Source organism: Psittacula echo, assembly GCF_963264785.1.
Source record: "Psittacula echo genome assembly, chromosome: 2".
In the NCBI taxonomy this organism is placed as follows: domain Eukaryota; kingdom Metazoa; phylum Chordata; class Aves; order Psittaciformes; family Psittacidae; genus Psittacula; species Psittacula echo.
In genome coordinates, this window is record NC_137737.1 from 160,717,376 (window position 1) to 160,744,524 (window position 27,149).

At 54.1% G+C, this 27,149-nt stretch overlaps 1 protein-coding gene across 1 annotated transcript in view; it reads left to right on the plus strand.

Moving 5' to 3' along the window:
• Positions 1–12,617: 12,617 nt before the first annotated feature.
• Positions 12,618–27,149, plus strand: part of ARHGAP39 (Rho GTPase activating protein 39) — a gene marked incomplete at its 5' end in the record, with an annotated part of 57,343 nt that continues 42,811 nt past the window's right edge. The window contains one exon of the mRNA XM_080609753.1: positions 12,618–12,640. Coding sequence (XP_080465879.1) covers positions 12,618–12,640 — 23 coding nt within the window. The remainder of the gene's footprint in view (positions 12,641–27,149) is intronic.

Genomic DNA, 27,149 nt, shown 5'->3' on the forward strand with positions numbered 1-27,149 from the left:
TCAGCCCTTCCCCATCACACTGTGCTCCAGGCCCTGCACCAGCTCCATTGCTCTTCTCTGGCCTCGCTCCAGCCCCTCAATGTCTCTCTTGCAGTGAGGGGCCCAGAGCTGAACACAGGATTCGAGGTGCAGCCTCACCAGTGCCCAGTTACAGGGGCACAATCCCTGCCCTGGCCCTGCTGCCGCACTGGTGCTGATCCAGGCCAGGATGCTGGGGGTGTCCTGGCTGCCTGGGCACAAGCTGCTCCTGTTCAGCTCCATCAGTCATTGTAGGTCCATTCCAAAAGAATATCTCCTATCCTCTCCCGTCCCATCCTGTCCAACCCGACTCTACTCTTATTTCCCCCCAATGGTTTAGGAAAGACCAAAGGGGGCCATCCTCCAGGTCTGTCTTTTCCGCCCCTGCAGCGCTCTGCTGTGCTCACGCCCTTCTTGTGATAGCTCCATCAAGGTGCAGTCTGTATTTATCACATGGGAAGGTGTCCGGAGGCTTCAGCTGCTTTGGGATGTGGGAGACTGCGATGAGAGGAGTGACAGGAGGCTCCATCTGCATTTCCCATGGTCAGATTCAGGACCTGAGAAGACAAACGTTCCTCAACGTTTGTGCTGTGGTGGCTAGTGACCGTTCACCCTGCCTTTGCTGCTGGTTGCAGTAGCCCCTCTCATTTAGGAGCTCTCCTCACCTTCAAACCCCCCTTTGGCAGCTCTCAAACCGTGGCATTAAGATTGTTTGAGAAAGCTTCTGGCAACTTGATAGAAGGATTTGGGATTACAGGGAAAATCCCGATAACCCGCTTCCAAAGTGTCCCCCTAGTGCTCTGTTAATGGCTTTGTGGAATTCCCATCTCTCCAGTGCCTCGCTCGTGCGTGGTCCTAAATCATTAAAAAGAGGGAATAAGGAGCAGAGGCTCTCCCCGCTCCTGCCAAGCAGGTCAGGGCTTTCCCACTTGTATGGTTTGGGAAGCGGAGGCATTATTCAGAGCGCCTTTCTCCACGTTGCTTGGTGAGTTGAAGACAACTGGAAGCACAGTTGTGGTTTCGAGCATTAGTTCAAGGCTCCTCTTTGAGTGATAATAAGTCATTTGGCTTAATTAGAGCCTTATTACAATGAATCTCAGCAAACCCTGGCAAAGTAAACGGCACATTCCTGAGTTGTGCAGTGGAGAAGCTGCAGGATCTGAGACGTGGTCTGGAGGAAGTGGAGGGTGGGCAACTGGTGCTGCATAGAATAAGATTAGATACCTCTCCTTGCAGTTTAAGCTCCTGGAAATGCCACTCGAGGAGGAAAGAAGCTGAAAAGCTGTAATGGTTGTGCTAGGATCATAGAATCATGGAATGGTTCGGGTTGGAAAGGACCTTAAAGGTCATCCGGTTCCAGTGTCCTATCCAGGGACACCTTCCATAGAGCAGGGTGCTCCAAGCCCCTGTGTCCAACCTGGCCTTGAGCACTGCCAGGGATGGGGCAGCCACAGCTTCTCTGGGCACCCTGGGCCAGCGCCTCAGCACCCTCACAGTAAAGAATTTCTTCCTTATCTCCAACCTGAACTTCCCCAGTTTCAGTCTGAACCCATCACCCCTTGTCCTATCACTGCAGTCCCTGATGAAGAGTCCCTCCCCAGCATCCTTGTAGCCCCCTTCAGACACTGGAAGCTGCTCTGAGGTCTCCACGCGGCTTCTCTTCTCCAGGCTGAACAGCCCCAATGTTCTCAGCCTGTCTTTGTATGGGAGATGCTCCAGCCCTCTTATCATCCTCATGGTCCTCCATGTCTTAACCATGTAGTTACTATCAGTTAGTATCAACACCCCAGCATGCCTCTGACTTGGAAGACCAGAAGAACCTCTTTCAGCAGTCCTAAGCAATCAATAGGAAATAACTCATTGCTGAGATGGGGACTTCTGGCTGGGAGAATCATTGCACTCAGAACCCCTCCTCTGTTTTAATTTCACTTTAATATTAAACTACTCATGATAAATTGTTACTGGGGACATATTTTAGGCAGAAGGTGACATCGGGGAGAAGAATGTAGAGCATTAAAAATGGATTATACAGTGTCATTTCTTGACTACTTGCCTGAGATATTAAATATGTAGGAGCTAAAGCCCAGATCTTGTATTGATTACATGGAAGCTGTCCAGGTCTGCTTCTGTTCGGGCAAAAAGAGGTTTTACCTTGTTCCAGTTTAAGCTTCTGGCTTGGCAGAAGGACCTCTTCTTGTGGCAGGGCTCTTTTTCTCTTCCTTTGATAATGGGAGCCTATTCTTCATCCCCTTTGTAAGCCATCTGCTGCAGCTGCGAGTTCAAACCTAACACACCACGAGGTCAGGCTCCCCTTTTTTTGCTCTAATTTCCCTTGGTTTTCCCCCTGAAATAAGGCAGATCCTTTGGGTTTGAAGCATCGGGATTAGGGCTCTTTGAAGTGGAAGGGGAATAACTCGTGCGGCCGCAGTCTCTGCTTGCTCTGCCGAGGCTCTTGGGGCAGGCGTGTTGTGAATGGGCTCTGAAGTGGGTCGAGCTCCGGCTCCCGAGATCCATAAATACACAAGTGAATGGGAGCCCACACAAAAAGCCAAAGGAACCCCTTGTTTCCCATCGCCGCGTCACGTCTGTAGCAGCCCAGCTCATGAAACTCCTTCTGTCTGGCTCCAGCCAACAGCTTTTCTGTGGTTCTTCCTATTGCAAAACCCGAGGGAGGTTGGGTTGGGAGGGCAGTGGCATCACCCACACGGCTTGGGAAGGGGAGGGCTCTCTGCCAGGCCCTCTGGAGATCCCGTCTCCGCAGGGGAGCGTGCAGGGACGCGCTGGAGGAGCCTGTCTGCAGAGCAGCCCCACGTTGGACCCTTCGGGTGGATGCATCCTCAGCCCGAAGGAAGGAGAAGGTCGCCCTGAAGACTTGGCTCCGGAGCAGCCCGGAGGGATGATGTGAGATGGCAGATGAGGGGATGACGGGACTTCTCTATGGAAGGAGGTGGGAATCAGGGCTATAGATACAGCAGCTTTATGTTGCTGATGGTGCTGTGAAGGCTTCCCAGGGCAGTGGTGGAATCACTGGTGGAAGTATTCACAATCGATGTAGACGAGGCCCTCCGTGACATGGATTAGTGGCAGTGCTGGGGTAAAGGTTGGACTTGATGCTCTTAAAGCCCTTTCCCAACCTGGCTGATGCTGTGATTCGATGAATGTGTTTTGTGAGTGTGGTTTTCTTTTGCCGTGCTGGGCTCAGTCACGCTTCTGGATGTGAAAGCTTAGATAGTAAAATATCCCATTGGATCGCATCTTCTCTTGGCTTTATGCTGCGCCAAAGGCCACCTTGCTGCTTGGAGGCTGTAATTCATGGACTTCCCTCTTGGAAGCTGTCAACAACCAAGCTTAAACAAGGGAAGTTCAGGTTGGAGATAAGGCAGAAGCTCTTCCCTGTGAGGGTGCTGAGGCGCTGGCCCAGGGTGCCCAGAGAAGCTGTGGCTGCCCCATCCCTGGCAGTGTTCAAGGCCAGGTTGGACACAGGGGCTTGGAGCACCCTGCTCCAGTGGAAGGGGTCCCTGCCCGTGGCAGGGATTGGAACTGGAGGAGCTTTGAGGTCCCTTCCAACCCAAACCCTTCTAATTCTTTGACAAGCCTTGAGGGGAGAGCAGGGACAATGGAGGGAGGGTCCATCCAGAGCCTCTTTTCCCTGTGCAGATGGAGATCTGTCAGCAGTTTTGACAGCAGAGGCTGATGGGCTTCTGGACCGAGTTTCACTGCTGTGCTGAAACGCTCACGGAGCAGAAGTCGCCTGCTGCTGCTGATGATGATGATTTGGTTTCCATGGGGGTTTTTAGCCCAGTATTTTGATTAGATTCACAGTTTGAGGGGTTTTTTATGCTTCAAGTGAAGCAACAGGATGTCAAATCCTCCTTTGCACACATTGCCCCCCATTAGACACTTGCAGTCCCGTGGCCACCTCCTGCATACAACCACCATCGATGGCGAAAGCGAGCTTCGGAAGTGCCGCGGGACTATTGAGAGCAGGAATTCCCTGGCAAGGCGACAGCCCTGCCCTTTGTTGCTCTTTTCCCTCCTCGCTGTGACTGTATGAAAGCACTCGAAAAGGGCTTGCAGGAACAGTGCCTGCTCTGTCCCATCCCATGCCCTGCGTAGATGATGGATGCGGTCAAGGGCCACGGTCTGTGCATGGGCACGCGGGACGGTCCTGGAGGCATCGCACCGTGTAAGCCCATCCCATGGGATCTCCTGAAAAGGGCTATACAGCTCTGGCCAGCTATTGTATTGCAGCCAGGGACACTGGGAGCAGCCCCAGGTCCTCCCCAGCGTTGCTAAATCTGCTCCATGCTCTTTTATTCTAATAAGGGAAGCTTTCATCTCGTATCCAAGCTCTTTCGCTGCGGCGCTGAGCGTGTGTCACTGCCTGGGACGTGGCATCCTTTGCTTTGGATGGGGATGGTTTCTTCTTGGTGAGCTGCTCCATTGCGGGGCCAAGGGGATGAGCTTTTTGTGCTCTCGTTTCTGAGTCGATGGGGTTTTATGCTCTGATCAAGAGGGGTTTGATGCCCTAATTCTTGGCTTCACGGGTATTGCGCGGCATGTAAATCCGCGAGTCAAACTTTGGAGACCAAAGCACTTCTGTGCTGGCTTTGTCTATTGTAATGAGGGGTGTGGAGCTTGGGGAATATTAATTAGCCCCGTGGGTGAGGATGGGAGCCAGAAAAATGCTGCCTCCGCCTCTGTTCCCCAGCGGGAATTCGGGAGCTGCCTGCTGAGCTAAGCATGGGAAAGGGCGAGCGGTGGCAGCGATGGAGCTGCGGGGAGGAAAAGTGTCCCCAAAAGCTTTGCCTTGGAAAACAAGGAAACGGAATGGGCGAGGGACCTGGGGGGTTCAGTGTGGAGAAGAGAAGGCTCAGGGGGGACCTGATCGCTGCCTACAACTGCCTGAGAGGAGGATGGAGCCAGGAGGGGCTGGGCTCTGCTCCCAAGGAACAAGGGATGGGACAAGAGGAACCGGCCTCAAGCTGCACCAGGGCAGGTTTAGATGGAGCTGAGGACCAATTCCTGCCCCAAAGGGTGCTCAGGCATTGGAACAGGCTGCCCAGGGCAGGGCTGCAGGCACCGTCCCTGCAAGGGTTCACAGCCCGTGGAGACGAGGCCTCAGTGCCATGGGGTAGGGGTGGCCTTGGCAGGGCTGGGGAATGGTTGGACTGGATGAGCTTAAAGCTCTTTTCCACCCTGGTTGGTTCTGTGGCTCAAATCACCCTCAGCAGTTGGGTGCCACTTCATTTGGTAGCTGGTTTTTTGCCACATGGGTTTCAGTCACCTCCAGGGCCCCCCTGTGGGTGGTGGTTGCTGCTTCAATTGCGACAGCAAAAGTAAGACTCGTGGCACATGTTGAAAAGGGGGTTGGTTCATCTGGCTGCGATGTGTGCTTGGCATCTATAGATGGGCAAGTGCTATAGAACCATGGAATGGGTTGGGTTGGAAGGGACCTTAAATCTCCTCCAGTTCCAACCCCTGCCACGGACAGGGACCCCTTCCACTAGAGCAGGGTGCTCCAAGCGCCATCCAACCTGGCCTAACAGGTCTGTGAGGCTGCTGCCTTAGTGAGATTCAGTGCCTCAGAAGACACTTATTCTATCTACAGCACACCGGTGAAGAGCCACATCCCTGAGGACGTGCCAAAGGCATCTCACTATCCTTGGAATATCTAAATCACAGCTAAATTATGCTGCTAGTCCTTGGGAATCCTGTAAGACTTCCTCTGGGTGGGTAATGAGGCAGGAACTGATCACTCAACAAGCAGTTGCTTGGGTGCAGGGCATCAAGAGCTGCTCAGGTATGTGATGAACAAGCCCAGCTGGCAGCTGGTTGGTTTTCAGTTGGGCGACCGGGATGGTTTCAAGAGAAAAGTGGGTTTAAAGCTTAAAAACAGAAGGCTACAGCAATTAAAACTGACGTAGAAGATGGTTACAGTGATTGTGGAGACCAGGAAGAGGGGAAAGATGATAGGGAAGAATTATCTGTTAGGTGCTGACTCAGGAGATCTAAATGGCAGAAGCAGAAATGAGCACTTAGAAGTGAGATACGTGGCTGGCCAACGTGAACTAAACTTGTTCTTCACCCAGTACAGGCCTGTGATTTGATGCAAGGAATATACTTGTGGGCAATGCAGAAGGGCTCAGCCTCCTTGTAATGCAATTTAGCTTCATGTTGTTAATTACATCCTGGAGCAAGCTGCTCTAGAGGAAGGTGTCCCTGCCTGTGGCAGGGGGCTGGACCAGGATGAGCTTTAGGGTCCTTTCCAACCCAAACCAATCTGGGATTCGATGATCCCATTTTGAAGCCTGGAGGTTGGACACCACCCAAAAGGTCAGACCGAGAGATGAGTTTTGAGTTCTTGGTCGTGGCAATGCGATCACTTTGTCTACAAGATTCATTTCCTGGGCATCTGCTGCCTGTTTCCCTCTGAGATCCACTTAACCCAGCTTCTCCTCCTGCAGTGGCTGCGATGAGACTTGAGTCTGGTACCAGGCACATCACTGGGATGTGTGATGCTGTGGCTTCGTTACAGGACCAGTGAGGAACGATGGAAGGGAGCCAAGGGACAGGAGATGGACCTGCTGCTGTCACTGTGTCCCTCCTGCTTACCGGATCCTGCCCGGATCTAAATTAGGCTGCAGCATAGAATCACAGAATGGTTTGGGTTGGAAAGGACCTTAAGATCATCCAGTTCCAACCCCCCTGCCATGGGCAGGGACACCCCACACTAAACCATGGCACCCAAAGCCTCATCCAACCTGGCCTTGAACACTGCCAGGGATGGAGCATTCACAACCTCCCTGGGCAACCCATTCCAGTGCCTCACCACCCTCTCAGTAAAGAATTTCTTCCTTAGATCCAATCTAAACTTCCTCTGTTTATGTTTGAGCATGTTACCCCTTGTCCTGTCACTACAGTCCCTAGTGAAGAGGCCCTCTCCAGCATATTAATAGGCGTCCTTTAGATACTGGAAGGCTGCTCTGAGGTCTCCATGCAGCCTTCTCTTCTCCAGGCTGAACAGCCCCAATGTTCTCAGCCTGTCTCCATACAGGTGGTGCTCCAGCCCCTGCTCATCCTCGTGGCCTCCTCTGGACTTGTTCCAACAGTTCCATGTCCTTTTTATGTTGAGGACACCAGAACTGCACACAGTGCTCCAAGTGAGGTCTCACCAGAGCAGAGTAGAGGGGCAGGATCACCTCCTTCGACCTGCTGCTCACGCTCCTCTTGATGCATGCCCTGCTTGACGTTGTTTGGGATGCACCGATTGAGCCTGCGTCTCCGCCATGCTCAGTGCTGTACTTTATGGCTTTAGTCTACTGAGACAGGGCAGAGTAGGTCCTCTGAGTGTTGATGTGCCTTGAGTGATGTGGCAAAGCTGAAGAGCCCCAGCAATGGGGTGGTCTCCTTCAATTCGGGTATATTGATTGCTGAAGGGTTGGGGGATAGGCTTGTGCCCTGAGAATCTCTATGGGTTGTAGGAAGCAGCATGAAGCTCAGTTAAATGCACCAGAATAGCTACGTGGGAATGGGAAGAGGTGTTGTGCTGCCTGAAAACAGGTTGAAATCCCTTAATAGGTCTATTCTGAAGCAGTTAATGCCCTGCTAACGGACATCATCCCACTAATGGGGAGAAGGAAACGGGAACTGGTTCCTCCGTGTTGCACCAAGGGCTCTTTGTGTTGTCCCTGCAGATGCTTCTTCCCCACTTCTGGTTCCAGCCTTACAGCCATAGAGTTATGGAATGGTTTGGGTTGGAATGGATCTTAAAGCTCATCCAGTTCCAACCCCTGCCACGGGCAGGGACCCCTAAATCCAACCTGAACTTCCCCTGTTTCAGTTTGAACCCATCACCCCTTGTCCTATCGCTATAGTCCCGATGAAGAGCCCCTCTCCAGCATCCTTGTAGCCCCCTTCAGATACGGGAAGGCTGAAATTCCAAACGACTTCATTCCAAACAAGAAGTTTGATGGAAAACTCCGGAACTTCGAGTGTTAAAGTTCAGCATTGCTTTGCTGGAAAACATCCATGTGAATTGTAGCTGCGTGCCCATGAGATTCCTAAAGTGTTAAATGTGAACTGGAATTGTGTGGCTCTGACGTGGTGGTGCGGAGCAGGCATAAACTGTGGGGGAAGGCTTACAAGCCAGTACAGGATGCTGGGAACAGGCAGTAGGACACGGTGTTTCAGCTCTTTGGACTGGCTGCCTGCTGGGCATGGGTTGAGTTCAAGCCAGGAGCTGTTCCTGCCTGCAAATAGCTCCGGAGGCTGAAAACATCCAGGGCTTTGGCAGCTCTGATTCTTCTCCCAGTGACCAGAATCAAGTGTTCTGCCAGACCTCGTCATGCGGATCATCTTCTGGGTTCCTTCCTCGCTTTCGTGCCCTCGGTTCTCTGCCTTACGGCCAAGAAAATAGGCTTGCAATGAGGTGAGATGTGTTTAAGAGCTTAGCACCCCTCCTTGATCCGCCTTACAGGTGATGAAACCAGAATCACCCGCATAGCATCACTGAATGGTTTGGGCTGGAAGGGACCTTAAAGCTCCTCCAGCTCCAACCCCTGCCACGGGCAGGGACCCCTTCCACTGGAGCAGGGTGCTCCAAGCCCCTGTGTCCAACCTGGCCTTGAACACTGCCAGGGATGGGGCAGCCACAGCTTCTCTGGGCACCCTGGGCCAGCGCCTCAGCACCCTCACCGGGAAGAGCTTCTGCCTAAGAGCTCATCTCAGTCTCCCCTCGGGCAGGTTCAAGCCATTCCCCTTGTCCTGTCCCTACAGGCCCTTGTCCCAAGCCCCTCTCCAGGTTCCCTGTAGCCCCTTTATCCTGGTAACATCCAGGAATTCCATTAAGCTGCACAGATTTGAGCTCCGTTTTCTGCCTTGTTTCCCCCCTGTGTGCCCCAGCAAAGGAAAAGCAGATCGATGTTCTTTATCTTTGTATGTAACCTAGGCGAAAACAGCTCAATGACCCCAGCGAGGTGCAGAGAAGCGTTTAGGGAATGACCTGGGAAAAGCCAGGATGCCATCAATGGGGTGTTGAGGGATGCTCTGGCGGCTGCCCAGGTTGTCTGTCTGGGAGAGCTGGCGGGAATCCACACCATGTGCTTCCAGATCCTTCCCTGGCGAATGAAATCCCGTGTTTTCCAGGCCAATCTGTTCCCGCGGGCAGCACCCTCCGTCTATTGCTGTGGACGGGCCAGCCTGTGCTGTATAAACAAAGGCAGGAATTGTTGGTGCGCGGCGCTTGGTCCACGCTTGTTTAGCTCCTACTCCCGAGCCACTGAAGCTTGGCATCAGCTTAATCCTCCTCCTTTTGTCTTCCCAAAGAACGTAACCCATTGTTAGTGACCAGGGAGTGTTTGGAACGGTTCTTAGGAGAGCACGAGAGCACTTTGCCGACCTACAGATGCTGCAGGAGGAGCATTCCTCTGCGTTCCCACCCCGAGCAGCTATGTTCTGTATTCAGAAACCCGGAGAAGTGGGTTAAATCCCAGGAATCTCAGCTCAGACAGTGCTATCGGAGTGATTTATCCGGCTGATTTTAGTGAACTGTGTTCTTAAATGGATTAAGGTAATTAAGCGTTGTTATCAGTAATGGCTTCTGTGATAACACGTCCTGCCACGGGGCTCTTCTCCTTGCGACCTCACTGTAGCAAATCAGGGCCCACCGAAGATGATGGTTACCACTGCAGAGGCAGCACTATGTCGGGTTTTAGCCCTTTTGTGCTACAATAGGAACAAAACCTCAGGTTTTATGGTTCAGAAGCATTTGGCTCTAATTGTAGCATGGAGTCAGCGCTTCAGAGCAGGGTTTTCTCACGTTTAGGGTCGATGTGATTCACCAGGTGCTGTTTGGTCCACTCAGAAGCAAAGAGGTACCTGGGGGTGAGGGTTAACAGCCAGCTTGTGTCCAGGCAGCCAGGCAGCCCCCAGCACCATGGCCTGTACCAGCACCAGTGCGGCAGCAGGGCCAGGGCAGGGATTGTGCCCCTGTGCTGGGCACTGGTGAGGCCGCACCTCAAATCAGTGCAAGAGAGACATTGAGGGGCTGGAGCAGGGACAGAGAAGGGCAATGGAGCTGGTGCAAGGCCTGGAGCACAGTGTGATGGGGAAGGGCTGAGGGACCTGGGGGGTTCAGTGTGGAGAAGAGAAGGCTCAGGGGGGACCTGATGGCTCCCTGCAAGTGCCTGAGAGGAGGATGGAGCCAGGAGGGGCTGGGCTCTGCTCCCAAGGAACAAGGGATGGGACAAGAGGAACCGGCCTCAAGCTGCACCAGGGCAGGTTTAGATGGAGCTGAGGAACAATTCCTTCCCCAGAGGGTGCTCAGGCATTGGAACAGGCTGCCCAGGGCAGGGCTGCAGGCACCGTCCCTGCAAGGGTTCACACCCCGTGGAGACGAGGCCTCAGTGCCATGGGGTAGTGGTGGCCTTGGCAGTGCAGTGGTTGGACTGGGTGAGCTTACAGCTCTTTCCCAACCTCATTGATTCCATGGCTCTATGTTCGTCCATCTGATGCTAAGAAAACCAGGAGCAGCTCCAGTGCGGCCAGAACGGAAGCACAGGTTCCCATGGGAGATGCAAGAGCAAGGCAGAACACGCTGAAACCCATCCACAGCTCTAACGTGGGGGGCTGAGATGGTGAAGGCATCATTTCTGCCCCGTAGCACCAGGGAGCTTTGTGCTATGGGGGTGCCCTCTGGGGCAGCACTGGCAGGGCTCTAAAAGCCTTGAATAGCTCCCTCTGAATGAAAAGCCTTGAAGTTTGAGGCCTTGATTTTCCCTTTTCCTTTTGATTTAGCCCCAAATTAGCAAAGAGCAGTCTTTTCTTCCTCTGCACGGCTGCAGCTCCTCTAGAACTTGGGGGAGGAGGAGGAACAAAAGGAGAACCATCAGCAGTCTGTGGTTGTGAGCCCAGTGTGTGGCTGTTGACAAATAGCCCTGTTGTTATGGCAATGCTCAGCCCACCTTCAGACCCCATAGAACGGGCTGTAATAGCAGGTTTCCACGCTTCTGGAAGCCGTACAGGGAGTCCTCTGATGAATTCTGATCCTTAGAGCTTGTCAGGCACTAAATGGGTTTCTGTGCCCTGTGGATTCAGGCGTGGGGTGAATGTAAAGCTCCATAAATGGCCTAAAGAGCTGGGATTGAGGGCACGGATCTTGGGAAACGAGGACTTCTGAGCTCACCCCAGGAGGCTGCAGGCGCCTTCTTGGGGCTTGAGGCTCCAGGGATGCGTGAGGTTAAGGTGGACAGGACCAAAGCACATCAAGCGCTGCTCCTGCCCCGCTCCAGGAGCATCACTTTGAGGGGAAGGGATTTGTGCTTTCCTCTGCATCACTGCGGGCGTCTTGACAAGGACAAGAGATTGCAGCATCCCAGCCCCTCTCTGGAAGAGTTCTCTGCTCTAGGAGCTGATGGAACAACACCAGAGGAGGCCATGGAGCTGCTGCGAGGGCTGGAGCAGCTCTGCTCTGGAGCCAGGCTGAGAGAGCTGGGCTGGGGCAGCCTGGAGAAGAGAAGGCTCCTGAAGGGGAGACCTGAGAGCAGCTCCAGTGCCTAAAGGGGCTGCAGGAAACCTGGAGAGGGGCTTGGGACAAGGAACAGGCCAAGGGGAATGGCTGGAACCATTGAGGGGCTTGGAACTGGCAGTGCTCTGAGGTCCCTTCCAACCATTCTGTGTTCTCCCTGGGATAACTCGGGTGGGATTATCCACCCTCATACAGCCGCTGGTGGTTATGTCCTCAACCCTCCTCCATTTGGCCACGCAGCGCTGGCGCAGTGTTCCAGCCCGAACCTGGGAACAGCAGAGGTTTATCCTAAACACGGCATTCTTGCCCCCGAAGTGCTGGGTGAGATGGGTGCAAGGCATGAAACCAGGAGCGTGAGGCACGGTGAGCTGTTGGCGCGTTTGGCCGCACCACGAGTTGTGCCGTCTGGGTGCTCTCCAAACCACCCCCAAGGGATGCTGCTGCTGCCTTTATCATAGAATCATAGAATGGTTTGGGTTGGAAAGGACCTTGAGATCATCCAGTTCCAACCCCCCTGCCATGGGCAGGGACACCCCACACTAAACCATGGCACCCAAGGCCTCATCCAACCTGGCCTTGAACACCGCCAAGGATGGAGCATTCACAACCTCCCTGGGCAACCCATTCCAGTGCCTCACCACCCTCTCAGTAAAGAACTTCTTCCTTAGATCCAGTCTAAACTTCCCCTGTTTCAGTTTGAACCCATCACCCCTTGTCCTATCACTGCAGTCCCTGATGAAGAGTCCCTCCCCAGCATCCTTGTAGCCTCCTTCAGACACTGGAAGCTGCTCTGAGGTCTCCACGCAGCTTCTCTTCTCCAGGCTCAACAGCCCCAATGTTCTCAGCCTGGCTCCATACGGGAGCTGCTCCAGCCCCTGCTCATCCTCGTGGCCTCCTCTGGACTTGTTCCAACAGTTCCATGTCCTTCTGATGTTGAGGACACCAGAACTGCACCCAGTGCTGCAAGTGGGGTCTCCCGAGAGCAGAGTAGAGGGGCAGGATCACCTCCTTGGACCTGCTTTTATCCTTCCTTTCCTCCCTGCTGGGGTGGGCTGGGACAGCAGAAGCGCGTATGGAGGCCTTCGGGTGGCAGAGGTCTGTGTGGTGCTGCTGGTTCTTAACCAGGACAGCGCGGAAAGGGTCCTGTGGTGCTTGGGAGGGAATAGGAGCGAGATCTTTGTGGTCTCCTCGAGGAGCATCGGAGCAGGCTCTGGGGAGCGGTGCCATGCAGAAGGGAAGCTTCACCCCGCACCAGACAGCCCCGCGTAGCAGGACAGATGGTGCTGCAGCCGGATCATTCCAGGACTGTCATCCCAGCCACGGGATAATTGGTGTGGGGGAGAAGCTCTTCCTTGCTCAGGACCAGATGGGTCGGATGCGGCTTTTTAGAGGGCATTGCGTTAACGTGAGGAGTTAATGAGAGCTGGGCTGCTCCTGCCTGGAGCCAAAGGGCATCTTCGCCTATGTAATGGGGTGAGAATGAAGGCAGCACCAGGGTCTTCATCCAGGGCTGCATCAATAGGAGCAGGACCAGCAGCTCAGGGAGGGGATCCTGCCCCTCTGCTGCGTGCAGGGGAGCCCTGAGAGCAGCTCCAGTGCCTAAAGGGGCTGCAGGGAACCTGGAGAGGGGCTTGGGACAAGGGCCTGTAGGGACAGGCCAAGGGGAATGGCTTGAACCTGCCCAAGGGGAGGCTGAGCTGAGCTCTTAGGCAGAAGCTCTTCCCTGTGAGGGTGCTGAGGCGCTGGCCCAGGGTGCCCAGAGAAGCTGTGGCTGCCCCATCCCTGGCAGTGTTCAAGGCCAGGTTGGACACAGGGGCTTGGAGCACCCTGCTCCAGTGGAAGGGGTCCCCATGGCAGGGGTTGGAGCTGGAGGAGCTTTAAGGTCCCTTCCAACCCAAACCAGTCTGGGATAGTGGGGTCCACAGCTGAGGTACATGGGAAGGGTGAGAGGTGATGCACTGCTGCAGCGCGGCGGACTCTGGTCATTGGCAAGGTCTTTGCTTGAGGCTGCTCACTTAGAGATGCTCCGAGGTGTCCGTCCTTTAAGACGTCAGATCCTTGTGCAGGATAACCTTAGAGTTTGCTTGGGGGATGACTGAGGGTGCTCTGGGTGACCTCCAGGGGTCTGCTCCCCCTAAAATAGTATAAAAACAGGGAAATACGGCGCTGGGTTCTAATTCATGTTCTGCAAGTTTTCCATCTCCTGTCTGCGATAAGGACTGAGACCTTGTGTGTGATATTCTTGCTCTTTTGGGGGTTTATTTGTATCTGAAGTATCTGAAGGAGGCTACAAGGATGCTGGGGATGGACTCTTCATCAGGGACTGCAGTGACAGGACAAGGGGTAACGGGTTCAAACTGAAACAGGGGAAGTTTAGATTGGATCTGAGGAAGAAATTCTTTACTGAGAGGGTGGTGAGGCACTGGAATGGGTTGCCCAGGGAGGTTGTGAATGCTCCATCCTTGGCGGTGTTCAAGGCCAGGTTGGATGAGGCCTTGGGTGCCATGGTTTAGTGTGGGGTGTCCCTGCCCATGGCAGGGGGTTGGAACTGGATGATCTCAAGATCCTTTCCAACCCTGACTATTCTGTGATTCTATGATTTGGGGGTTTTTATGGACGATACACACTATTCTCCCGAGTTACAGAAAACTCTGCCCATTCTCCTCTTAAACTCCTTGCCCCACTTGGGACACAGAGATTTCCCTTTCTCTTGTATATGCTGACCTCTGGGAAGCTACTGCGAGAGAGGCATCTGAGGTTTACAGCAGGGAATGTCCTTCCTCGTCCTCACTGACCATCCCGGCCAAGTCCTGGGGCCTCTCCCATGCCCATTGCGCTTGCTGCCAAGGGGTGTGAGCCTTCAGGAATCCACTGCTTGTGCCAGAAGGAGCCTTTGGAAGCAGCTGATGCTCCCACAGCTGCCAAGTCACTCTCCCGTGGTGGCTTCTCCGCGTTGGGATGGGGTCGTGCTCTTTGGGCACCTCTCCTTTTCCAAGGTTCATTCCAAGGGCTGGCAGAACGCGGGATCATTGCGTTCCGTTTGGTGCGATTTGGGTGGAAAAGTTGCTCTTTGAGGTGAAATGTTGTTTGTTGACAGCTCTGATTTATTGCTCGGAGTTGAATGTCCAAGTTGTGGTCAATGGCTCGATGTCCGGCTGGAGACCAGTAACGAGTGGTGTCCCTCAGGGATCGGTGTTGGGACCGGTCTTGTTCAACATCTTTGTCGCTGACATGGACAGGGGGATTGAGTGTGCCCTCAACAAGTTTGCCGATGACACCAAGCTGTGTGGTTCGGTTGATACGCTGGAGGGAAGGGATGCCATCCAGAGGGACCTCGACACGCTTGTGAGGTGGGCTGATGCCAACCTGATGAAGTTTAACCATGCCAAGTGCAAGGTCCTACACCTGGGTCACAGCAATCCCAGGCACAGCTACAGGTTGGGCAGAGAAGAGATTCAGAGCAGCCCTGCAGAGAAGGACTTGGGGGTGTTGGTCGATGAGAAAATGAACATGAGCCGGCTGCAGTGTGCGCTCGCAGCCCAGAAAGCAACCGTATCCTGGGCTGCATCAAGAGGAGCGTGACCAGCAGGTCGAAGGAGGTGATCCTGCCCCTCTACTCTGCTCTGGTGAGACCTCACTTGGAGCATTGTGTGCAGTTCTGGTGTCCTCAACATAAAAAGGACATGAAACTGTTGGAACAAGTCCAGAGGAGGCCACGAGGATGATCAGGGGCTGGAGCACCTCCCGTATGGAGCCAGGCTGAGAAAGTTGGGGCTGTTGAGCCTGGAGAAGAGAAGCTGCGTGGAGACCTCAGAGCAGCTTCCAGTGTCTGAAGGGGGCCTACAAGGATGCTGGGAAGGGACTCTTCATCAGGGACTGCAGTGACAGGACAAGGGGTAACGGGTTCAAACTGAAACAGGGGAAGTTTAGATTGGATCTAAGGGAGAAATTCTTTCCTGAGAGGGTGGTGAGGCACTGGAATGGGTTGCCCAGGGAGGTTGTGAATGCTCCATCCCTGGCGGTGTTCAAGGCCAGGTTGGATGAGGCCTTGGGTGCCATGGTTTAGTGTGGGGTGTCCCTGCCTATGGCAGGGGGGTTGGAACTGGATGATCTTAAGGTCCTTTCCAACCCAACCCATTCTATGATTCTAAGTTTGAGTCCATGGAGCGGGATAAAACCTCAAACATTTGTTTCTGTCACTCCTTACTTGAAGTTTCAAGGTTATTTTGGCCAGTCTTGATATATTCGCTTTATCCTTAAACTGTTTGGTTCTTTTTGCCTGAGAGAGGAAGGAGAATGCGGCTTCACTGCTTCATAGAAATGGACTTCCTCACATCATCCACCCTCTGAACATGGTTCATCTGCTTTGCTCAGCACTTTGCTGGGGTAGTTTCCACCATATAAAAGCACAGTGGTTGCACACGGAGCTGATGGAAAAGGGGAGAAGCTTGAGAAGCACAGTGCCAAAGGGGACCTTTGCTTTCCAGGCGGTTGTAGAAGGAATAGAAGACATTCCCAGTGCTCTGCTTGGTTATTTCCTCCTGCGGGAGCTTTATGATGTGCTGGGGGTAGGAATCCAGGACGTTTTAGTCCCATCTTTCATCCAAGCGAGTTATCTTGTTCGGAGCTGGTTTTCTTCCGTGCCTTTATCACACCAGCAATAACAAACTGGGTTTCCAGATGGAGCAGGGACGCTGGGTGCTCAACGCGCCCATGTGCCAGCATCAGCGTTCATCGCGTTATAGAACCATGGAATGCTTTGGGTTGGAAGGGACCTTAAAGCTCATCCGGCTCCAACCCCCTGTGAGGGTGCTGAGGCGCTGGCACAGGGTGCCCAGAGAAGCTGTGGCTGCCCCATCCCAAGGCCAGGTTGGACACAGGGGCTCGGAGCTGGATGAGCTTTAAGGTCCCTTCCAACCCAAACCATTCCATGGTTCTATAAATCACAGCCGGATGCTCCGGGCTCCGGTGGGAAGCTGCAGGCCCCTGTTTCTCCTGGATGGGGAGAACATTGGAGGAAGGAGGAGAGGGGGGGAACCTGCTTTTCTCAGTCCCTTTTACCTCACCCTCCAGCCTCAATGACTCATTTCACACCGACTGTGCGGGTTAGATTCTGCGCCCGCGCACAAGGCAAGACATTGGAGTGGTTTATACCAGAGGAACATATGGCCAGGTCTGGGGGGATAAGAGGCATCTCCCCTCCCTTTTTGCCTCTGCTTTTTGTCCATGGTGGTGTTTGGAGGACCAGCTCAAGGCTTTTTATTTCCTACCTCTTGTTCTGGTAGTGAAATAGTTGTAGGATAGAGAAGGGGCTTGGGCAAGGCGGTGGTGAGGGGCAGAGGCTCCAACCACCTCGTGGTGGTCAGTTTGCTCCAAAGGATGGAGTTCCTTGTGCTGAATGAGGTTTGCTCTCTCGGGCTGCCCATCTTAGTGCTTGCAAGCACCGAGCACTTCACGGGCTGCAGTGTTACCTCCTTGTCCTATAAATATCCCCGCGTCGCTGTCGGGAAGGGGGCGAGTGCTGCTTCCTCCCCGTGTCCCTTCCTATCAGAGCAGGACTGAGGGGTTATCTGATATTGAGGCCCTTGCTGGCCATCCCTGCTGCTGTTGGGAAAGGTCATCTTGTCTTACAGGCTCGCATCGCTCCGGTCGTCGCAGGGAGCTTTAGGGCTGGACGCAGGCAGCAACTGCAACGGGTAAATCACTGTCTTGGGAACAAGGATGGATTGTTTTCCTGCCGCCTTGGCGTGACTCATCCCAAATCCCATCCCTCCTCCTCCTCCCGCTCCGTTCCTTGGGTTGTCCCGATCCCAGGCGCGATGGGGAATGCACTGGTGTCAGGACCTTGACACGTGGCTGCTTTCTGGCCCCAAAACAAGGAGGATCGCTTGCTTGTGAGCAGCTGCTGCTTCCAGCCCCGCTCCACCACTGCTGAGGCTCAGGCACGAGGGAGGACAAGGTCCCTCTGCCTTGCACTGAGCAAAACACCCTTAAGACACTGCTTGGTATTTGCAAGGCAGGCATTTGACCCCAGCAGAGCTGTGCCCATGTCTAATCCTGCCCTGGCAACCCCATGGGGAGGAGGCACATTTAGCTCCATGTGTCAGATCTGGTGTCTGTAGGTGCCTGGTCTTTGATAGACCTCCAGTTCCTTGGACACGTTGGAGTTCAGAAGCACAGGGTGTGCTTTCGGATGTGATTTCCACACCTTAGGATCATGGAATCACGGAATGGGTTGGGTTGAAGGGACCTTAAAGCTCCTCCAGCTCCAACACCTTCCACTGGAGCAGGGTGCTCCGAGCCCCTGTGTCCAACCTGGCCTTGAACACTGCCAGGGATGGGGCAGGCACAGGCAGTGTATTTGCAATCCTATGCTGTAAACTGCTGTAATTTCCCCACGTTACAGCTGTGAAACCCTTTTCACCTCCTGTGCTCTGATAACGCTTGAATTTGGGAAGAGAAATCGTGGAATTTTACTGCTTGGGTGGAATTTTTGTCCTTTTGCAGCCACTTTCAGACCCCGATGACTCTGGGGACCTCCAGCAGCTCATGGGCATACATTTCCTGCTTACTTAAGAGCTTGCGCAATGTCCCTGTTGTAAGAGTGCCACTGCAGTGGGGCTTCCCTATACCAGTGCTTGCGGTCCCCATCCACACTTGGGCTTTTTTCCCCTCTTTCGAAGGAGTAAATTGGGTCTTTTCCCTTCAGGATTGGGTCAGGTTGAACCAGGAGCTGCATCAAAGGGTTCCTTAACGCAAGGGTTAATAAAGCCGGGCTTCAAGGGGAGGGTGGCTGCAGGCATGGGGAGGAGGGCTGGGATGCAGCAGCTGCCACCGTCCCTGCTGGAATTCCTGCTGCTCCTTTCCTCGCTGCCTGCTGCTGCCTGCCCGGAGCTCTGCCACTGCCCCCAGCTTGGCTTTGTTTCCATGGGATCCTAGGATGGAATCGTGGAATGGTTTGGGTTGGAAGGGACCTTAAAGCTCATCCAGCTCCAACCCCTGCCACGGGCAGGGACACCTTCCATAGAGCAGCTTGCTCCAAGCCCCTGTGTCCAACCTGGCCTTGAACACTGCCAGGGATGGGGCAGCCACAGCTTCTCCCTTCAACCCCTTCCAGTGTCCCACCACCGTCATGGGGCAGAACTGCTTCCCAAGATCCCATCTAACCTTTCCCTCTTCCAACTGGGGCCATTCCTCCTCATCCCATCCCTGCCTCCCTTGTCCCAAGCCCTTCTCCAGCTTTCTTGCAGCATCATCCTGGAGTAAGCTGTGGCAAAACTGGTCAAGAAGGCCCATCTCAGCTGAGCTGCAGTAAGGCCCCATCCCTGTGTCAGCTCTGCCTGCACAAGTCTGTGCTAGGGCAGTACCACATCCACCAGGAATTTGGGCAGGAGAATCTGGGAGGTGGGAGCTTGCCTTTGTGGTGTTTGATACACAGCCCCTGCTGAGCTTGTTGTCATGATCCTGGAATTGAAATGGGGCTCCTCAGAATGGCAGAATTCCCTTTCAGGTGAATTTATGGGGATGGGGGTGAAGTTTCTTCCTTCAGTTCCTATCGCTCCTGATTTTATCTTGGATTCCTCCAGGTCGTTGCTTGTTCTTAGGCTTTTGGCAAATGGCTTCGTGTTCAAATCAGTCCATTCACACTCCTAACATCACACAGAGATTACTATTAATAACAGCCTTCATCTTTCCTCTGAGGATTTTGATTGGAAAAGAACATTAGGACGGTTTTATCCTCGTATTAAGCATCATTGGAGGCACTTTGGGCGCTTCCCAGCACTTGGGTGATCTTCAGTCTGATTTGTAGGAACTTCAGCCCTGAAAGTTTGGGTTTGTGACTACAACACCGACGCTGAAGTTGTACTCATGTCTAGACCTGATTTAGGGAGACACATATGGCGTGTTCCTAAGAGTGCCAGCGCAGATGAAGGCACTCTCCAAATAGAGCTATCTTCAAGGTGGAAACCATCTGCTACGTCGCTTGGAGGAGATGCAGCTTCACCCAGCACCCGCCTTGGTCCCACCTTGGTTATTGGGTGGGACACCCTGGAGGACCAATTCTGCCCAAAACTGCCCTGCAAACGCTGGTGCTGGGGCATCTCCAACACCATACCGTGTAAAGACAAGGACCTGTAGGGACAGGCCAAGGGGAATGGCTTGAACCTGCCAGAACAGGGGAGACTGAGATGAGCTCTTAGGCAGAAGCTCTTCCCTGTGAGGGTGCTGAGGCGCTGGCACAGGGTGCCCAGAGAAGCTGTGGCTGCCCCATCCCTGGCAGTGCTCAAGGCCAGGTTGGACACAGGGGCTTGGAGCACCCTGCTCCAGTGGAAGGGGTCCCTGCCCGTGGCAGGGGTTGGAGCTGGATGAGCTTTGAGGTCCCTTCCAACCCAAACCATTCCATGATGCTATGAAGACAGGTCAGCATGAGATGTCCTGGTACTTGGTCGGGCTGGAAAGATGTGGTTTGGATCCACTGGGTTGGATGTGGTTTGGCTGGAAACATGTGTGGTCTTAGAGATTGTTTTAAAGAAAGCAGAGATACTTCATAATGAAGTTGTTCTGCTGGTCTGATGGACATTCTGGGTGTTCAACAGAGGTCTGTGATGAATGGGAATGCAGAATCCCTTCAGTAAATGAGAACTTTCTTCTTGAGCAATGCATGGTTGCTTTGGGGATGCTATCTTAGCATCCTGGAGAGGATGCTGCCTGCATACCTGGCTGCACGGATGGCTATCCTGCATAAAACCACAGAATCCTGGAATGGGTTGGGTTGGAAGGGACCTTAAAGCTCCTCCAGTTCCAACCCCTGCCACGGGCAGGGACCCCTTCCACTGGAGCAGGGCGCCCCATGTCCAGCCTGTCCTTGAAATGGCATGTCCCAGCCCCTTCCCTGGGAATTACACCTCCTCCTTCCCTCTCTATCTCATCCCAGGGCACTCTCCAGGTCTTTCTTCCACCCTTCTTTCATGGTCAACAGTAGCAAATGGCTCCTCCCGCTTAACCCCGCTCTCCCCCACCACATGGGCTGAGCTCTGGTCCTCACCAAAGAGACAATTTGTGCCCTTTTACCCTCAACCATCCTCTTCCCTTTAAAACAAAACTCCTCAGAGCCTGGTACCCTCCAGACCTTGACCCCTCCAACTTGGCTGAAAGAAGCCAATGAGCTACAACGTCATTGGTGTGTGTATGGAGAGCTTGAGGAGCTGCTTTGAGAAGGTTGAGGTCAACCCGGTGAATTTGCTGCTTTCATGCAGATACTGCATTCGTCTCTGCCTGGGTTCATTATCTGCTTTCTAGCAGCTTTGCAGGCTCTTTGTTTCTGGGGTGGTGAACGGAGATGCCGCAAAGCTCGCGCTGTGAAGTTTGGATTGGGAGCATCGCTCCTTGCCTGAAAGAGGCTGAACTTGCTCTGATAAGAGGCAAAGCAATTGGATCCATCCTATCCTCTTTCTGAAGCCACCCTTTGAAGCCTTGAAGGTCTTTGAGCGCGAGCTGGTGCCTTTATCCTGCGTCCTCCAGGCCAGAAGGGACGTAAGGCTGCCAAAGCCATCGATGCGCTTGGAACGTTGGGTGATGGGAGGGGTGGAAAAGCTTCACACGGCTTCAATTCCACTCTCTGCAGCCAAGATTTCCCTGGGAAAGAGGGAAGATGTCCAGGGCAGAGCGGGGTGATCCTTCCCCACCCCGTGCCTCGCTGCTTCTGGGGATTTCCTAATCTTGACGATCCTATTTAATAGCTACCAGTGAGCTTGTCCTCCTTGAACTCATCTAATTCTCCTTTGAGCCTATTTATGGGGTTTGGCTGTGTTGCTGAAGACATTCCTGAGCTTAATTAGGTTCTATGAGAAGTAATTTCCTTTGGTTGTCTTTTAATCCTGCTGCAGATAACTCCCGAGCAACCAATAAAACACATCCTGAAGTACAGGAGTGATCCTTTCCTAAGTCCTCTGCCCTGCGTTGCTTTCAAGTGTAAGGAAACTGGATTTTGAGCCGTGTCTCTGCAGACCTCAAGCAGGCTTTGCTTGTGTTTCATGCTGCTCTGGGACTTGTTCCCCATGAGGGTGCTGGGACACTGGCAGGGGTTGAAGGGAGAAGCTGTGGCTGCCCCATCCCTGGCAGTGCTCAAGGCCAGGTTGGACACAGGGGCTTGGAGCAAGCTGCTCCAGTGGAAGGGGTCCCTGCCCAGAGCAGGGGTTGGAGCTGGATCAGCTTTAAGGTCCCTTCCAACCCAAACCATTGTGATTGAGGTGAGAACTTCCCAAGAGCTGCCAGCTTAAAGCCATTCCCCTTGGCCTGTCCCTGCCTCCCTTGTCCCAAGCCCCTCTCCAGGTTCCCTGCAGCCCCTTTAGGCCCTGGAGCTGCTCTCAGGTCTCCCCTTCAGGAGCCTTCTCTTCTCCAGGCTGATTTTTGATGTGGGTTTGTCCTCATGCGTGGATTTGGTTTCCCTCCTATGGCCTTGATGTTGGATCCCATTTTCCCTCCGTGTTTATCCATCATCTCTTCCCCACACCCGCTTGCATTCCATTTCCTCACTGATTCCTTTTATTGAAGCTTTAATTTCCTTTCCCCATCTCCATTTTAATGTAGTTTCTATGGGAACAGAGGCAAAGCTGGGAATGGAAACTGCCCACTCTCGTCTTCCTACTGGGTCTTGTGTTCTGCCTATGCAGTGTGGTGGCTGAGAGAGGCTGGAGTTCAGGAGGCTCCATCCAACAGGTCCTGTGGGAGCAAGTGATGGGGTTGGATCAAGCAGAGGGTTGCAATGTGATGTTGGCTTGTGCTGGTTTATCTACACTTGGGGGCAAAAAGGCTGGGAAGCCTCCATGGGAACGTCTGTGAGCAGGAATACCTGTGGGGCAGCCTCCTGCCTTCCTGAAGACTGGTCCTTGCTGGTAAAGCTGAGGCCTCAATGGGGAATCTCATCCTAAATCCTGGATCTTGGCCCCAAGTTGGAGTTGGGTATTGGAGCAAGGATGGGATTTCTGCTGTGGGAGCCCTTCCATGGTGCTTGGTCCAGCGCTGGAGAGCATTGGGTGTCCCCGTTGGGTGTCAGCATTGAGTCCCTGGTGGGGTCAGCTCATGGTGGGGAGAAGGAGGCACATGGAAATGATGCTCTCCCTCCATCATCTCTTTGATGTGCATCTCAAAGGGAAACACACCTTCCCTTGCCCTGCATGGCCCAGGTGGCCCCCATGCATGCAGCAAGCCTTGAACAAGAGGTGGCCCTTACCTTTGTGCCTGTGTTGTCCAAGGGCTTTGTCACAGTTTTCCTGTGATTAGAGAAGTCTTCATTTCATTGGTGTTCACCCTTTGTTGTTGGAGGGAGCTTTGCAAAGCAGCAAAGGAATATGCAAGGTCTCTGCAGTTCCCATGGTGATTGTAATATTCCTATCTAAAAGCAGCATTCTGGGTTATCCAGATAAGAAAGGAGCTGGCAAGAGCTGTAGTTATAGAATCATGGGTTTGGGTTGGAAGGGACCTCAAAGCTCCTCCAGCTCCAACCCCTGCCATGGGGACCCCTTCCACTGGAGCAGGGTGCTCCAAGCCCCTGTGTCCAACCTGGCCTTGAACACTGCCAGGGATGGGGCAGCCACAGCTTCTCTGGGCACCCTGGGCCAGCGCCTCAGCACCCTCACAGGGAAGAGCTTCTGCCTTGTATCTAACCTGCACTTCCCCTGTTTCAGTTTGAACCCATCACCCCTTGTCCTATCACTGCAGTCCCTGATGAAGGGCCCCTCTCCAGCATCCTTGTAGCCCCCTTCAGACACTGGAAGCTGCTCTGAGGTCTCCCCTTAAGGAGCCTTCTCTTCTCCATTCTCCCAGCCTGTGTTCCTATGGGAGATGCTCAAATTCCCGGGCTCAAGCTGGGACATTTGGCCCTATGCAAAAACATTCCTCCATGGGCTGGCTCCCAGAAGAGCTGAAGAAGACCCTGGGTAGCTGGGAGCAATAGGAGCTTTCTCAGGAAGCATTTCAAGTGAACCCCCTGCAGCAGCCGTGCATCTCCATACGTGTTGTCCCAGTTTAACCAGGGCCAGGAATCCCTTAGGGCTGTCATTTAGGTTGTAAATTACTCCTGAGCTGCAAATCTCACCTTCGTGTCTCCTGCAGATAAGAGGCAGCAGAGGCCTATGGGGGAGCTCAGTGCAGGCGCCATCGGTTCTGTCGTGTTGTGATGCCCCAGCGTGTGTGAGATCCTCTTCCAGGGCTGGGGCATCCAAAAGAGCATCTCTCAAACGCGGGGCACTGGGGGTCTGCAGAGGAGCAAGTGATCCGCAGCATCCTGCACCTCACTGTTCAGCTGCCGCATTCCCTCCGCATGACTGCACTGTGCCATGGTTTTCCATGCAGCACCGCTTCCACCAGCAAAGGGGACGATGCAGCACTGAGCGAAAGGTGTTTGAGATGCCTTTAAGCACCCCCCATGCAGCAGGAAAAAGGACCCTCAGTCTGTTTTAAAGCAGGGAGTAGCAGGCTGGTGCTGGAAAGAAAGAGATCATAGAATCATGGGGTGGTTTGGGTTGCAAGCAGCCTTCTTGATGCCATTGGGATGACTGTGGTCATCTCTAGGGCCCCCAACAGAGCGGTACCTGTTTGGAAGGATGAAGAAGAAGGTTGAAGGAGGTGATCCTGCCCCTCTGCTCTGCTCTCGGGAGACCTCACTTGGAGCATTGTGTGCAGTTCTGGTGTCCTCAACATAAACAGGACATGGAGCTGTTGGAACAAGTCCAGAGGAGGCCACGAGGATGCTCAGGGGCTGGAGCACCTCCTGTATGGAGCCAGGCTGAGAAAGTTGGGGCTGTTCAGCCTGGAGAAGAGAAGCTGCGTGGAGACCTCAGAGCAGCTTCCAGTGTCTGAAGGGGGCTACAAGGATGCTGGAGAGGGACTCTTCATCAGGGACTGCAGTGACAGGACAAGGGGTAACGGGTTCAGACTGAAACAGGGGAAGTTTAGATTGGATCTAAGGAAGAAATTCTTTACTGAGAGGGTGGTGAGGCACTGGAATGGGTTGCCCAGGGAGGCTGTGAATGCTCCATCCCTGGCGGTGTTCAAGGCCAGGTTGGATGAGGCCTCGGGTGCCATGGTTTAGTGTGGGGTGTCCCTGCCCATGGCAGGGGGGTTGGAACTGGATGATCTCAAGCTCCTTTCCAACCTTAACCATTCTGTGATTCCATGATTCTAAGAGTGGTACAACACAGACTTTCCCCTCCCATTCTCCTTCCTACCGCTCACATCTCCTCCTAGACCAGAGGATGAGCTCCAGGGGCAAGCACAAAGGGAGCTTTTCTGCAAGCGTCAGGGCTTGTTCCGCTCCGTGTGACATTGAGCATTGATTAGACTGGAAGCCAGCGCGGGTTCAACTTCTATTTAGAGTTAGAAATGAGCCACGCTGGGCCCAAGACGTGCCCTGAAGGGTTTCAGTACTGCCTTGTCTGACAAGTTCAGGCCCTTCCACTGGAGTTGTCATCTCCAGTCTCCCGGACACCAGGTCCAGGTGACCCCAAAGCACTTCTTGCCTTTGGGAGAGCGCCAGGATTTACAGCAGGAATCACAGAATCCCAGCCTGGTTTGTGCTGGAAAGGACCCTAAAGCCCATCCAGCTCCAACCCCTGCCACGGGCAGGGACACCTTTGCCCTGACAGGACCCTTGTCCTGTCCCTGCATCCCCTCTCCATGTCCCCTGCAGCCCCTTGAGGCACTGGAGCTGCTCTGAGGTCTCCTCCCGCTGATGCTGCAGCAGCTCCTGCCCTGCTCCATCCCTGCATCCCTGCTCCAGCCCTGGCAGCGTGTGGGGCTCCGGAGCAAACCCGTCCCGTGGGAGCCGCAGCGCTCAGCCCCTGCTCAGCACCAGCTCGTTCAGGGCAGCGGGAGGAAGCCGAGGGCTCTGCTCCATCCTGACGTGGGGCTGCAGCGGTGCCAGCACAGGGGAGGCGCTGAGCAGAGACCGAGCTCCGAGCGCCCCTGAGCAGAGCAGGAGCGCTCCCGTCGGGGGGCAGCGGTTGGACGTGGGGCTGAGCCCTGCTCGTCCCTTCCCTGGGCAGGAGCAGAGGCAGGGAAAACCCGGCTGCAGCGGGAAGGAGCCGCGGGCGCGGGGCTGGATGGGGAAGGGCCCCACGTCCCCTGCGGGGCCAGGGGCAGGTTGGACGTGAAGGGAGCGCCACAGAGCTCCTGGGCAGCGGCACCACTGGGGCAGGGGCACGAGGGGAGGCTCTCAGCAGAGGTTCCTCCTCCTGCCCCAGAGCTGGAGCAGGGCCTGGAGCACGAAGGGGGCTGAGGGACCTGGGGGTTCTCATGGAGAAGAGAAGGCTCAGGGGGGACCTGATGGCTCCCTACAACTGCCTGAGAGGAGGATGGAGCCAGGAGGGGGCTGGGCTCTGCTCCCAAGGAACAAGGGATGGGACAAGAGGAACCGGCCTCAAGCTGCACCAGGGCAGGTTTAGATGGAGCTGAGGAACAATTCCTGCCCCAGAGGGTGCTCAGGCATTGGAACAGGCTGCCCAGGGCAGGGCTGCAGTCACCGTCCCTGCAAGGGTTCACACCCCGTGGAGACGAAGCCTCAGTGCCATGGGGTAGGGGTGGCCTTGGCAGGGCTGGGAATGGTTGGACTGGATGAGCTGGAAGGGCTTTTCCAGCCTGGTTGGTTCCATGATCATGGGAAGCTCCCAATGCCCAGGGAGCAGAGGGACAGAAGGTTGTTATTGCTTTGCTGCTCCATGTCCAACACTGAACTTCCCTTCACCAGGAAGCTCCAGCATCCAACTGGTGGCCTCAGTGCCATGGGTTAGTGGTGGCCTTGGCAGGGCTGGGAACAGTCAGACTGGATGATCATAAAGCTCTTTTCCACCCTGCTTGATTCTATGATGCTGTGAATCAATCTACCAAGTTAAACTAAGCCCAGGGTTCATTTCAACTCTCTTTCCATGTTCATCAATCCAATCCAAGCATCAATTGGGCTCTCTTCTGGACAGTACAAGCAAAAGATGGGGGTTTGGTGCATCTCCAGGCTTTTTGGAGCCTGTCTTTTACGATGGGGTAGAGGTTTTCTAGGCAGCACCATGTTTCTGAGGCTCTCTGGTCACCTTCCACTGCCCTGCAGCAGTTACAAATCCCTTTAACCCAACAGCACTAAGGTGTTCACTGCCTTGGACCATCCTCACTGGGATATGTCAATAGATCAGTGCAGTGCTCAGTGCTATGGTGAGATAGGGCTGAGTCTCTTTGGCCACCAGAGCTTGCAGTCGGCTTCTCTACCACCCATCAAGGAGCTCCTTTGGCTCGATGCAGTGAATAATGATGGTAAATTCACAGCCAAGGCTTCATCTGGTACCCAGATGAGTTGCGCTGAACCTGTTCCATCACTGCATTGCACTTCCACCTCTTATCCCCACTGATAGCTGGGGAATTCTGTGGGTGGGCCCCATTTTGGGGCAAAACCTCACGAATTAGGGTTTGTCCCGCAGGATTTGGGGTTTGACTTTCAGGCGGGTGAACCTCGGGTTTGGGTATCTGATGGAAGATTGTTGCTGTTCTCCATGTCCGGTGCCCAGCGCAGGGCTGAGGAAGGTGGCCCTTGGCTCGTGATGCTCTGCGTAGGGAGGGT